We start from the raw sequence: 12,042 nt of genomic DNA on the forward strand, positions 1-12,042 counted from the left end.
TGTTCTGTCTCCCCCTTTTAGACGGTGAGCCCACTGTTGGGTAGGGACTGTCTATATGTTGGCAACTGTACTTCCCAAGCTCTTAGTACAGTGCTCTGCACACAGTAAGCAATCAATAAATACGATTGATAAAGTTTTCATGATTCTAATACCAGGTGATGAAATCCTTTCCCCAAATGAGGTCCGATGGAGAGAAATCCCTAGTTTCGAAGTATAACTTGTTGTTGCGCTCAAGGCCTAAAATATTTGTACCTCTTTTATCTATCAGTCAATCTACAATATTAATTGAGCACCTATTGAGATCTTGTCCTTCACTCTGCCCAGAAGTGACCTAAAAATAAATAGAGTATTGTGACAGTGCTGGAATCACCCTTGCTGCCTTTGATAAGTTCTGAAAAGATTTCTTTTTCTCCATCCAGATTCTGATATCTTTTGTGCATTTTGGAATCGAACAGCATGTGGAGGAAATTTAAAAGAAGGAGGAATGATATTAAAGGTAAGGGAATATTATTTTTCTGATCATTCATTATGTAAAAGGCATAACAATAACTGGAAGTCTCAGAAATATGGTCATTAGAATTGAGCTGAAAAGGCTCGTGAGGCTGACAAGCTTCTTTATTCTTTCCTTAAAATAAAGCCTCTATTATTCCTTGTTGCCCATTTTGTCGATTTTCCTTTAGCTTAGGAGGATCTGTCTGGTGGAGAAAAATGCATGCTGAGTTGCCATTTCCTTCTTAGAAAGGCAACAATGAACAAAAGACATTTCTCTTCCAATGCCCCCAAGTCCAGAAAGTTACCGTTCTTGGTGTATTGTCATAGCTCCCTGAAATCAGACTCAGTAGAAATTTCTCGTTGGAAGATTTCAGCCTTTGGCAGGGACTTTGAACGGCTGGGGACAGAAGCAGGCTGTCGCGTGTGGCTTGTCCTCTTTTAGATCACCGGAGTTCTTTTTCGTTGTTTATTTTTCAATGGTCTAGTTGAAGAAAGATTCTCCTACTCGGACTTCAGCTCGGCTCTGGAAAAGAGATTTAGCTGAGCCCTACAGGATCGTTTTAGCTTTGAGCCTTGTGGCCCGAATGTCGGCTTTATGAGAACTAGACGCTAATAACTGTGGTGTCTGCTAAGCGCTTTCTATGTGCCAAGCACTGTACTGAGCACAAGGGTAGAGCCAAGACAATCAGGTCAGGTACAGGCTCTCCCTGCCCTTAATGGAGCTTATGGTCAAAGAAGGAGGGGGAACTGGTGTTTGTTCCCCATTTCCCAGAGGCGTGGAAAAGTGAAGTGAATTGTCCATGAGCACACAGCAGGCAAGTGGCTGAAAACGGATTAGAACTCAGGTCTTCTGACTTCTAGGCCTGTGCTCTTTCCACTAGGCTGTGCTGCTGCTTCTCGAGTTTAAATGACTAGTGGTGGCTTTGTTGAAGAATTGCTGTTTGTTTCAAAAACAGGGACCTTTGCCAGGCCTCAATCGATCCTTGGTATTTATTGAGCACTTACTGTGCACAGAGCACTGAACTAAATGCTTGGAAGAATGCCGTAATAGCAATAATAATAATAAGAAGAAGAACTGTGACATTTGTTAAGCGCTTACTATGTGCCAGGCACTGGATTAAGCTCTGGGGTGGATTCATTCATTCAGCCGTATTGAGCGCTTACTCTGTGCAGAACACTGTACTAGGTGCTTGGGAAGTACAGTTCAGCAACAAATAGAGACAATCCCTGCCCACATGAGCTGACAGTGTACAGGGGGGAGGCAGACATTAAAACAAGTAAATAGGCTTCAGTAGCATCATTTTAAATAGAAAGTATTATAGCTACAAGGCAATCAGATTGGACATAGTCCCTGTCCCACATAGGGCTCACAGTCTTAATCCCCATTTTCCAGATGAGGGAAACGAGGCCCAGAGAATTCAAGTGACTTGTCCAAGATCACTTAGCCCAAGCACTTAGTACCGTGCTCTGCACACAGTGAAGTGCTCAAGAAATACCAGTGATGATGGGTAATGATGAATTATTATCATTACAACAATACAAAAGAGTAGGTAGATGAGATCCCTGCCCCCAAGAAGTTTACAGATTCAAAGATTCCCACTTCTCAGGTCACTATCTCCTCCAGCTCTTTCTCCTGGGGAAAAACCAATTGTGAAACTCCTTCTTGGAGAAGGTCTGGTTGAGAAGTAGGGGTGGGAGAGGCCCCGAGAGGAGAGCAGGTTTTCAGGAGGAGAACAACAGATCAAATCACAAAACCCCCGCCACCTTTCTGGATGACAAATTAGGCTCAGACCACAGTTTGTCCTGTTCCAAGAGGCACTGGAGAATGAATCACTCAATCAGTGGTACTCACTGAGCACTTAATATTTGCATAGGACTACACTAAACCCTTGAGAGAGTACAATATAGCAGAGCTTGTAGGCATGTTTCCTGCCCACAAGGAGTTTCAGTCCAAAGAACTGCGTCCTTCTAGTTCCCTCACCCCGCCACCTTTCTTTTTTTTTTTTTTTTTTTTTGGGTATTTGTTAAGTGCTTACTAGGCACCAGGCACTGTAGTAAACCCTAAGGTTTACTACAAGCTAATCAGCTAATCAGGTTGGACACAGTCCATGTCCCTCGTCCCAGTCTTCACCCCATTTTACAGATGAGGTAACTGAGGCCCAGAGAAGTTAAGTGAGTTGACTGAGTGACCCAGCAGACAAGCGGCGTAGTCGAGATTAACACCCAGGTCCTTCTGATTCCCAGGCCCATGCTCTATCCACTAGGCCACACTGCATCTTACTGCCACCCCTCAGGGTAGCCTCGGGCACGGAGAAACAGTGCTGCCCAGTGGAAAGAGCACAGGACTGAGAGTAGAAGACTTGGTTCTCTGCCATTTGCCTGCTCCGTGACTTTGAGCCAGTCATTTAACCTCTCCGCCCCTCAGTTTCCTCCTCTGTAAAATAGGGATGAAATATCTGTGATCCCTCCCAATCAGTCTGTGTCCGATCTGATGGTATTATAATACTAATTGGAGTACTTAAGTACTTACTAGATAAAATGCGATTAAATCTGACAACACCCATGTCCTGCTTGAGGCTCAGGATCTAAGCGGGAGAGAGAAAACTGGGATTCTGTCTTCCCCTCTGGACCGTGAACTCATTGTGGATAGGGACTGGTTCTGTTGTACTCTCCCAAGAGGTTAGTACAGCGCTGTACACACAGTAAGCGCTCAATAACTACGACTGACAGACTGACTGGAAGGCGTTTCATCCCCATTTTACAGATGGGGCCAGAGAAGCCAAGTGACATGCCCCAGATTCCCCAGCAGACAAGAGGAAGAGCCGGGCTTAAAACCTAGGTTTCCCGGCTTTGGGACCCGCTTCTCGTGCTGCCTTACCCACCCCGGCGCTCGGTACATAGTAAGCGCTTAAAGGATGCTATGATGATTAGAAGCCGGCTCCCCTCTTCCTCTCTTCACCGAGTTAAATTCCCCCGGTGCCCGTGCGGCCTCCGGATTGCCCCAGTTTTGAGATGTTAAATGAGCACCAGGGCCTCTGGTGAGTCAGGCCCACTGCATTTTCCCTGCCAAGAAAGTACTGGAGAGCCCTGTGGTCTCGGTCTCTCCTTGCAGACAGCTTTGATCACAGTGGCCAGCTGCTTTTACTGCTGCTGCTGGAAATGGTCCCCTTTTGGAAGGAGCCTCTGTCTTAACAAGTCCTCTCACTAGTTTGGGAGTAAAAGCTGTAGAGATCCCTTCCCGATGGGATAAAACGGGTGGTTAAGCGCTTGCTACGTGCTAAGCGACGGGGTAGGCGCAATCGGCCAATTCATTGTTGGTATTTATTGAGCGCGGGCTGAGTGCTGTACTGAGCACTTGGGAGAGTACACTATAATTAATTTAAAATGGTATCTTTGAAGCGCTTAATGTGTGCCAGGCACCATACTAAACACTGGAGTGATAACAAGCGAATCGGGTTGGACACAGTCCCTGTCCCGCATGGGGCTCCTAGCCTAATAATAATAACAATAATTGGGGTATTGGTTAAGTGCTTACTATGTGCTAGGCACTGTACTAGGCACTGGGGTGTATACGAGCAAATCGGGTTGGACACAGTCACTGTTCCACGTGGGAATCACAGTCTGGATCCTCATTTTACAGACGAGGTAACTGAGGCCCAGAAAGGTGAAGTGACTTGCCCAAGGTCACACAGCAGACATGCGGCGGAGCCAGGATACGGGCCCTACCCAACAATAGGCTCACAGTCTAGAAGGGGGAGACAGACAACAAAACAAAACAAGTAGACAGGCTTCAATACCATTAGAATAAATATAGTTATAGCTATATACACATCATTAATAAAATAAATATAGTAAGTAAGTACAAGTAAAATAGAGTAATAAATATGTAGAAATATATACAAGAGATGTGGTGAGAGGAAGGGATAGGAGCAAGGTGGGACGGGGGCGATGGGGAGAGGAGAGCTAGGCATTAGTAGAAATAAATTAGTAGACATCAGTAGAGATAAATAAATTACGGATATGTACGTGTAAGTGCTGTGGGGCTGAGGGAGGGATGAAGAAAGGGAGCCAATCAGGGTGACGCAGACGAAAGTGAGAAAGTCCGAGTGAAAGGGCGACGCAGCAGGGAGTGGGAGAAGAGTAGAAGGAAAATTGATTTAAGAAGCGGGAATGTCACTGTAAACCACTTCCCCACAATACACCCCAAAAGTTCCCTATCTCCCAAGTTTCTGAAAATAACTGTGTTTTTTGGGTAGTGAGAGATGGAGCAGGGAAAAACATATGCTATTGTTTAGCTGAATGTTAAAAGTGACCTAATGCAAAAAGAGTGGTTTCTGGGAACAAAAATGTAGAAACATCATCATGAATGGTATTTATTGAGTGATTACCATATGCATAATGCTTAGGACAGTACAATGCAACAGAGTTGGTAGACACATTCCTTGCCCACAGTGAAATATCTTCACAAAGCAACACGAGCCCATGGAAAACGAAAAAGTGCCCCAAACAGCAATTTGAGATGAAGCTTAGCAATTTTTTTTGTTCCTCCCCAATAGTGTGTATGTTGACTTTTCCCCGGAAAAACCTAAGCCACCATCTCACCCCAGTGGTGAGGTGAGACAGGCAGAAGCAGGGCAAGGATTTTGTTTTGGGGGGAGTTTTTTGGTATCGGTTATGTGTGTCAAGTACTATTCTAAGCTCTGGGGTAGGTACAAGATAATCAGGTTGGACACAGCCCCTACTCCAAATGGGGCTCATGGTGTAAGTCGGAGGGAGAACGAGAGTTGAATTCCCATTTTACAGATAAGGAGATTGTGACCCAAAGAAGTGAAGCAACTCCCTTAGGGTCAGACAGCAGGCTGAGAAGCAGTGTGGCTCAGTGATTAGAACACAGGCCTGGGCATCATAAGGAGCTGAGTTCTAAGCCTGGTTCTACCACTCATTTGCTCTGTGACCTTAGGCGAGTCACTTCACTTCTCTGTGCCTCAGTTGCCTCATCCGTAAAGCAGGAATTTAGACCGTGAGCCGCGTGTGGAACATGGACTGTGTCCGACCCAATTAGCTTGTGTCTGTGCCAGTGCTTAGTACAGGGCCTATATGAAAACAGAAAAGCAACAAGTGTCAGATCCTCTGAGCCACAGGCCTGGGCTCTTTCCTCTAGGCCACACAGCTTCGACCGAAGAATTGCGTAGGTTGACTGGGTTGGTGGTCTGGCCCGGGGGGAGCATGGGTTACTAAGGCAGCTCCCCTGGCAACCACCTGCAGGGCTAGATTGCTATGGACACAGCATCAGAACCATGCTGTGGTCATTTGTGCATTAAATGTTTTTTGTACATTAAATCTGGCATACATTTAGGCCTGTGAGGGACCGTCCTGTCTGATGATCTCATATCTACCCCATCGTTCGGCACCTATTGATCACTTTACAAATACCACGATATTATCATTATTCTCTAGACTATAAGCTGGTTTTGGGCAGGGAATGTGTCTACCCACTCTGTACTGTACTCTTCCAAGTGCTTAGTACAACGTTCTGCACACAGTAAGCACTCAATAAATGCCGCTGATTGTTATTTCAACTGTGTCTCTTAAAGCACTGAATCACTCTGCCCCCTCACACCTTCCATCCCTGATTTCTTGCTACAGCCCAGCCCATACGCTTTGCTTCTCTAACACTAACCTACTCACTGTCCCTCGATCTCTTCTTTCTCCCCACTGACCCCTAGCCCCCGTCCTGCCTCTGGCCTGTAACGCCCTCCCTCTTCATATTCGACAGGCGATATTTCTCCTCTCCCTCAAAAATTTTTTGAAGGGATGTCTCCTCCAAGAGGCCTTCCCTGACTAAGCCCTCATTTCCTCTTCTCCCCCTCCCTCTGCATCTCCCTTGTGCTTGGATTTGCATCCTTTATTCATCTCTCCCTTAGGCATTCATTCTTTCAATCATATTTATTGAGTGGCTACTGTATTCAGAGTACTGTACTAAATGTTTATAATTATGGTATTTGTTAAGCACTTACTTTGTGCACTGTTCTAAGTACTAGGGTAGATACAAGGTAATCAGGTTGGGCACGGTCCCTTTCCCACATCAGGCTCACAGTCTTACTCCCCACTTTGCAGATGAGGTATGGGGCACAGAGAAGTTAAATGACTTGCCCAAGGTCACACAGCGGACAAGTGGCAGAGCTGGGATTAGAACCTTAGGCCCACAGCATTTATGTACACACCAGTTGACAGACTGACAAAATCGGTAGCTCCTGTCCACAAAGAGCTTACCTTTTCAAGGGGGAGACAGATGTTTCAAATGTATTATGAATATGTAGGCAAGTGTTCTGGGGCTGAGGGTGGGGTGAATATCAAGTGCTTAAAGAGTACAAATCCAAGTGCTAGCGCGGCGCAGAAGGGAGAGGGTTCAGGTGAAATGAGGGCTTGATCATGGAAGGCCTCTTGGAGGAGATATGCTTTTAATAAGGATTTGAAGGTGGGGAGAGTGATTGTCTGTCATCCAGGGCGATGGTAATAATATCAATATAATAATAATAATTAATAACTGTGGTATCTGGTCAGTGCTTACTATGTGCCAAGCAATGGTCTAAGTGCTGGGGTAGATCCAAGATAATCGGGTCCCACGGAGGGCTCACAGTCTAAACAGGAGGAAGAACAGGCAGTGTGGTTCAGTGGAAAGAGCCCAGGCTTTGGAGTCAGATGTCATGGATTCAAATCCCGGCTCCGCCAATTGTCAGCTGTGTGACTTTGGGCAGATCACTTAACTTCTCTGTGCCTCAGTTCCCTCATCTGGAAAATGGGGATTAAGACTGTGAGCCCCACCTGGGACAACCCGATCACCTTGTATCCCCCCAGTGCTTAGAACAATGTTTGCACGTAAGCGCTTAACAAATATCATCATCATTATTATTATTATTATCCCCATTTTGCAGATGAGGGAACTGAGGCACAGAAATGAAGCGACTTGCCCAAGGTCACCCAGCAGGCAAGTGGCAGAGCTGGGATTAGGACCCAGGCCCTCTGAGTCCCAGCCCCATGTTCTTTCGGCTAGGCGAGCTGCTTCCCAGCACAACCTTCTGCTAATCAATCAGTGTTATTTATTGAACGCGGCTGTGTGCAAGCACTGTTCTAAGTGCTTGGGAGAGTACAGCGTAACAGAGTTGTTAGCATGTTCCCTGCCCCAAAGGTGCTGGTTTTGCAGGCTCTAAAATAGCTGGGATGTAAAGCTGCAGAGCTTCCAGGCCGGGCTTTATTCGAGCCCCCGGCCACTGGGGTAGAGAGAAAAAAATCTCTCCTTCAAGGAGAGATTTCTTTCCTCTTTGCCATTTAGTCTAAAGTAGAGGTCCCGGACACCACACCCAGGAGGGTGAAATAGGAGGTAATTTTCATTTAATGTGCATGTTGTTTGTTTATGCACTCACTGACCGTGCAGTCTGCTTTTTCAGAAAATGTTCTTGTTTAAAATGCTATCGCCGTTTGCCTTGAAATGGTCGTTCCTCGATGTTTCCCTTCCTGTTCCTTCTCCCCCATCCATTCTCACTGATCCACAGCCCTCACCCCAGAAATATGGGGCAGGAAGACAGCATGGGCTAGTGAACAGGACCCAGGAGACCTGGGTTCTAATCTTTGCTCTGTCACTTGGCTGCTGTGTGACCTTAGGCAAGTCACTTAACTTCTCTGTGCTTCAGTTTCCTCATCTGTAAAATGGGGATGATGCCCATTCCCCCTCCCTCTTAGTCAACCCAGTGTGGGACAGGGACTGTGACCTCTCTGATTCTCTTTTCTGATTCTCTGTTGCCCAGCACGGTGCTTGGCTCACTTTAAAAACTTTCTAAATATCACCATCGTAATTATTATTAGGGAACTGTGAGTTCCGGGTTGGCATGAGCTGTGTGTCTTTGAGATAAGGACTCTTGGTGTCATTTGGGAAAGTGACGCTGGTGGAGACTGTGTTTTTGTGCCCGTAACCATGGCATATCTGAGCATTTATGAGTTAAACTGCTCCCAAAAAGCAGACTTAGGGAGATTCCGGAGTTGCGGGGGTGGCGGGCAATGCCTCTCGTTGTGGGCAGGGAATGTATCTGTTATATTGTACTCTCCCCGGGGCTTAGTACAGTGCTCTGCACACGGTAAGCATTTGGTACATAGGATTGATTGATAGGAAGAGGCCACCCACCCCTGGTCAGTGAAGTGTGTCATTCCCTGGGAAGGAGGACGGATGAATCTTGAGTTCTGAGCCAAATCCTGGGACTGCAGCCTGCTTGTTCTGGGCAGGGAGCCAAGTCGGCTTCCCCCCAGGAAGAGCTAAGAGTGGAGATGGAAAGGGTCAGTCTGGAGCGGTCATTTGGACTGACCCCAGCCAGGATCAGGGTAGAAGACCCCCAGGAGCCCCACTTGAAGCAGCCCCTTGGTCGGATAGGTGGCAGAGGTAGCGATGAAAGGGGATGAGAATTTCATTTTTTTAGGGGTATTTGTTAAGCGCTTATTATGTGTCAAACATCATTCTAAGTGCTGGGGTAGGTAAAAGTTAATTAAGTTGGACACACTCCCTGTCCCACATTGGGGGCTCACAGTCTAAGTAGAACAGGTACTCCCATTTTTACAGCTGAGGGAACTGAGGTACAGAGAAGCAGAGGGACTTGCCCAAGGTCACACAGCAAGCAATTGGCAGAGGTGGGATTAGAACCCAAGGCCTTCCAACTCCAGGCCCGGGCTCTGTCCACTAGACCATATTGCCTCTTGAGGTTGATGTCCCAACCCATCCTCTGTGGGTGAGAATCTGTGAGGCCCAGTGAAAATAGCATACGACTAGAAGTCGGGAGAGTGGGGTTCTAATCCCGGCTCTGCCACTTGCGGGCCGTATGACCTTGGACGAGTCGCTTCCCTTCTCTGTGCCTCAGTTTCCTCATCCGTAAAAGGGGGAGTCCATATCTGTTCTCCCTCCCCCAGCCGGTGAGCCCCAGGTGGGATGGGGCCTTGGATCTAAGCGTATTGTATCTTCCCCAGGCTCTTGGCACATAGTTTCTTTCAACAACGATTATATCTATCGTTATTTATGCCCACTTAAGCGATCCCAGAGGAAAGGTGAGGGAGGGAGGCGATGGCCGAGGTCAGGCCGGGGGGAGGGCGTGGAGCCTGCTGGGGGCAGAACTGGGCGGGGAGAGTTGACCGGAGATGCCCGGCGGGGCAGATGCCAGCTCGTAGTGGGCGGGTAGAAGCGCGTGCTCCAGGCCAGAGAGGGGGAGAAAGGCCGACAGGCCAATGTGGAGGGAAGGGAAGGAGGGAGGGAGGGCCAGAGGCGGCTGGGAGCAGACCCCTTGCCCTGTCCCATGGAGGACAGTACAGCCCAGGGCACCCTGTTACCTCTGCTGCATAAAATTCCTCGCTTGCCCTTCACCCCCCTTGGTGCCCTTCCCTTGGCAGCTGCCAGGCTGGGACACAGCCTTCCTCCCTGCCTGCAGCTGCAGGAGCAGCAGGAGGAGGAGCAGCAGCAGGAGGAGCAGGGAGAGCAGCAGCAGGAGGAGGAGGAGGAGGGGAAGCAGCAGCAGCATTAGTGGGAGCAGGGAGAGCAGCATCCTCTGGGAGAAGCTCCGAGAGCCGCAACCGTTCTTCTCCCCGGGATCCGGCTATCCTGCTCTACTCTCTCTCCTCCTCCTCCCGGCTCTCCTCCCGCACCTCCTCCTCCTCCCGGCTCTCCTCCCGGCTTTCCTATTGCTGCTCCTCCTCCTCCCGGCTGTTCTAGTGCTCCTCCCTCTCTTCCCGGCTTTCCTATTGCACCTCCCGGCTCTCCCCGTGTTGCTGCTGCTCCTCCTCCTCCCAGATTTAGCTCTTGCTGCTCCTCATCCTCCTTTTTCTTCTCCTCCTCCCTCCTCCCGGCTGTCCTCCCAGCTTCATCTCTTGCTCTTGCTGCTGCTTCTTCTCCTACTCCTACTGCTGCTTCTCCTCCTCCAGGCTCTCCTCCAGGCTTTATCTCTTGCTCCTCCTCCTGTTCCTCTCCTCCTGCTGCTGCTGCTCCTCCTCCTCCCGGCTCTCCTCCAGGCTTTATTTGCTGTTCCTCCTCCTCCTGCTGCTGCTGCTGCTCCTCCTCCTCCTGGCTGTCCTCCAGGCTTTATCTCCTGTTCCTCCTACTCCTCCTGCTGCTGCTGCTGCTCCTCCTCCTGGCTGTCCTCCAGGCTTTATCTCCTACTCCTCCTCTTCCTCATCTTCTTCTCTCCCTCCTCTTTCTGATCCTCCTCGTCTCGGCTCTCCTCCAGGCTTTATCTCCTGCTCCTTCTCCTCCTCCTACTGCTGCTCCTCCTCCTCCCAGCTCTCCTCCAGGCTTTATCTCTTGCTCCTCCTCCTCTTCCTCTCCTCCTGCTGCTGCTCCTCCTCCCGGCTCTCCTCCAGGCTTTATCTCTTGTTCCTCCTCCTCCTCCTGCTGCTGCTCCTCTTCCTCCTGGCTGTCCTCCAGGCTTTATCTCCTGCTCCTCCTCCTCCTCCTTTTCCTCTCCTCCTTCCCCTCCTCTTTCTGCTCCTCCTCCTCCCGGCTCTCCTCCAGGCTTTCTCTCTTGCTCCTCCTCCTCTTCCTCTCCTCCTCCTCCTCCTGCCCCCCGGGCTCACTGCCGGAACTTCACCTGCCACGGGTGCCCACCCCTGCCCACCCCTGCCCATCCCTGCCCACTCTTGCCCACTCTTGCCCATCCTCTGCCCACCCCACCATTGGAGAGTCCCGGTGCCCGGCCTGTGCCCGCCCCGGTGTCCACCGCGGTGCCCAGCCTGGTGCCCGCCGGGATGGGCCGGGGCCGCCGTCGTGCCCGCCTGCTGACCGTGCTGCTATTCGGGGCGCTGCTGTCCGCCGACCTCTACTTCCACCTCTGGCCCCGGGTGCGGCAGCAGCGGAGGACTCAGGCATCCCCAGTCCCCTGCCCCTGCCCTCCGGGGCCCCCCTCCGGACGCCCGAGGGCCCCCCCTCTGGTCCGCTCCAAGCTGCGCCTCCTCTTTGCCCACCCGCTGTACAGTGGGCCCCAGGGGCAGGGGTCCGGCCCAGTCTCCACCCAAGGGGCCGCCCCGGACCGGGGGGCGGCCGACCCCTTGCTGGCCACCCAGGAAGCCGTGCGCTACTACCGGAGGAAGCTGGCCCGCTGGAATAGGTGAGCCCAGACTCGCCCGGGACCCCCTTCCTTTCCACGGCCCCTTCCGGACTTCATCCCCCCCACCCCTCCCTCAGGAACACCCAGCAAAACTTTCCATCCCCGCCCCACCCCCCAATTTCACCCCAAAGCATTTTCATCCCCTCCCTCCCCGTCCCACATTCCTTTCCAAGACCCCTCCTGGACTACATCCCCCCCTCCATCCCACCCCCACCCCCAGGAAGACCCAGCCAAAGTTTCCATCCCCCTCCCACCCTGCCCCCCAATTTTGCCTCAAAGCATTTTCATCCACCCCTGCCCCCATTCGCTTCCAAGACCCCTCCTGGACTGCATCCCCGCCATCCCACCCCCAGGAACACCCAGCCAAAGTTTCCATCCCCCTCCCACACACTCCCCAATTTCACCCCAAAGTATTTCC

The 12,042-nt window shown here is 50.4% G+C and overlaps 1 protein-coding gene across 2 annotated transcripts in view; it reads left to right on the forward strand.

The window, feature by feature from the left end:
* Positions 1-419: 419 nt before the first annotated feature.
* FAM20A (FAM20A golgi associated secretory pathway pseudokinase) overlaps positions 420-12,042 on the forward strand; it is a 42,184-nt gene continuing 30,561 nt past the window's right edge. The window contains exon 1 of one of the 2 annotated variants that reach the window (XM_038757477.1): positions 420-496. Coding sequence is in view for 1 of the 2 variants with exons in the window: in XM_038757476.1 (XP_038613404.1) it covers positions 11,266-11,624 (359 nt within the window). In the remaining variant the exon portion in view is untranslated. Of the gene's footprint in view, positions 497-11,018; positions 11,625-12,042 lie in introns of those variants that run through there. The other variant, XM_038757476.1, reaches the window with a different exon arrangement.

The sequence above is a fragment of the Tachyglossus aculeatus genome, chromosome 15 (assembly GCF_015852505.1).
Source record: "Tachyglossus aculeatus isolate mTacAcu1 chromosome 15, mTacAcu1.pri, whole genome shotgun sequence".
NCBI classification, from domain to species: Eukaryota; Metazoa; Chordata; class Mammalia; order Monotremata; family Tachyglossidae; genus Tachyglossus; species Tachyglossus aculeatus.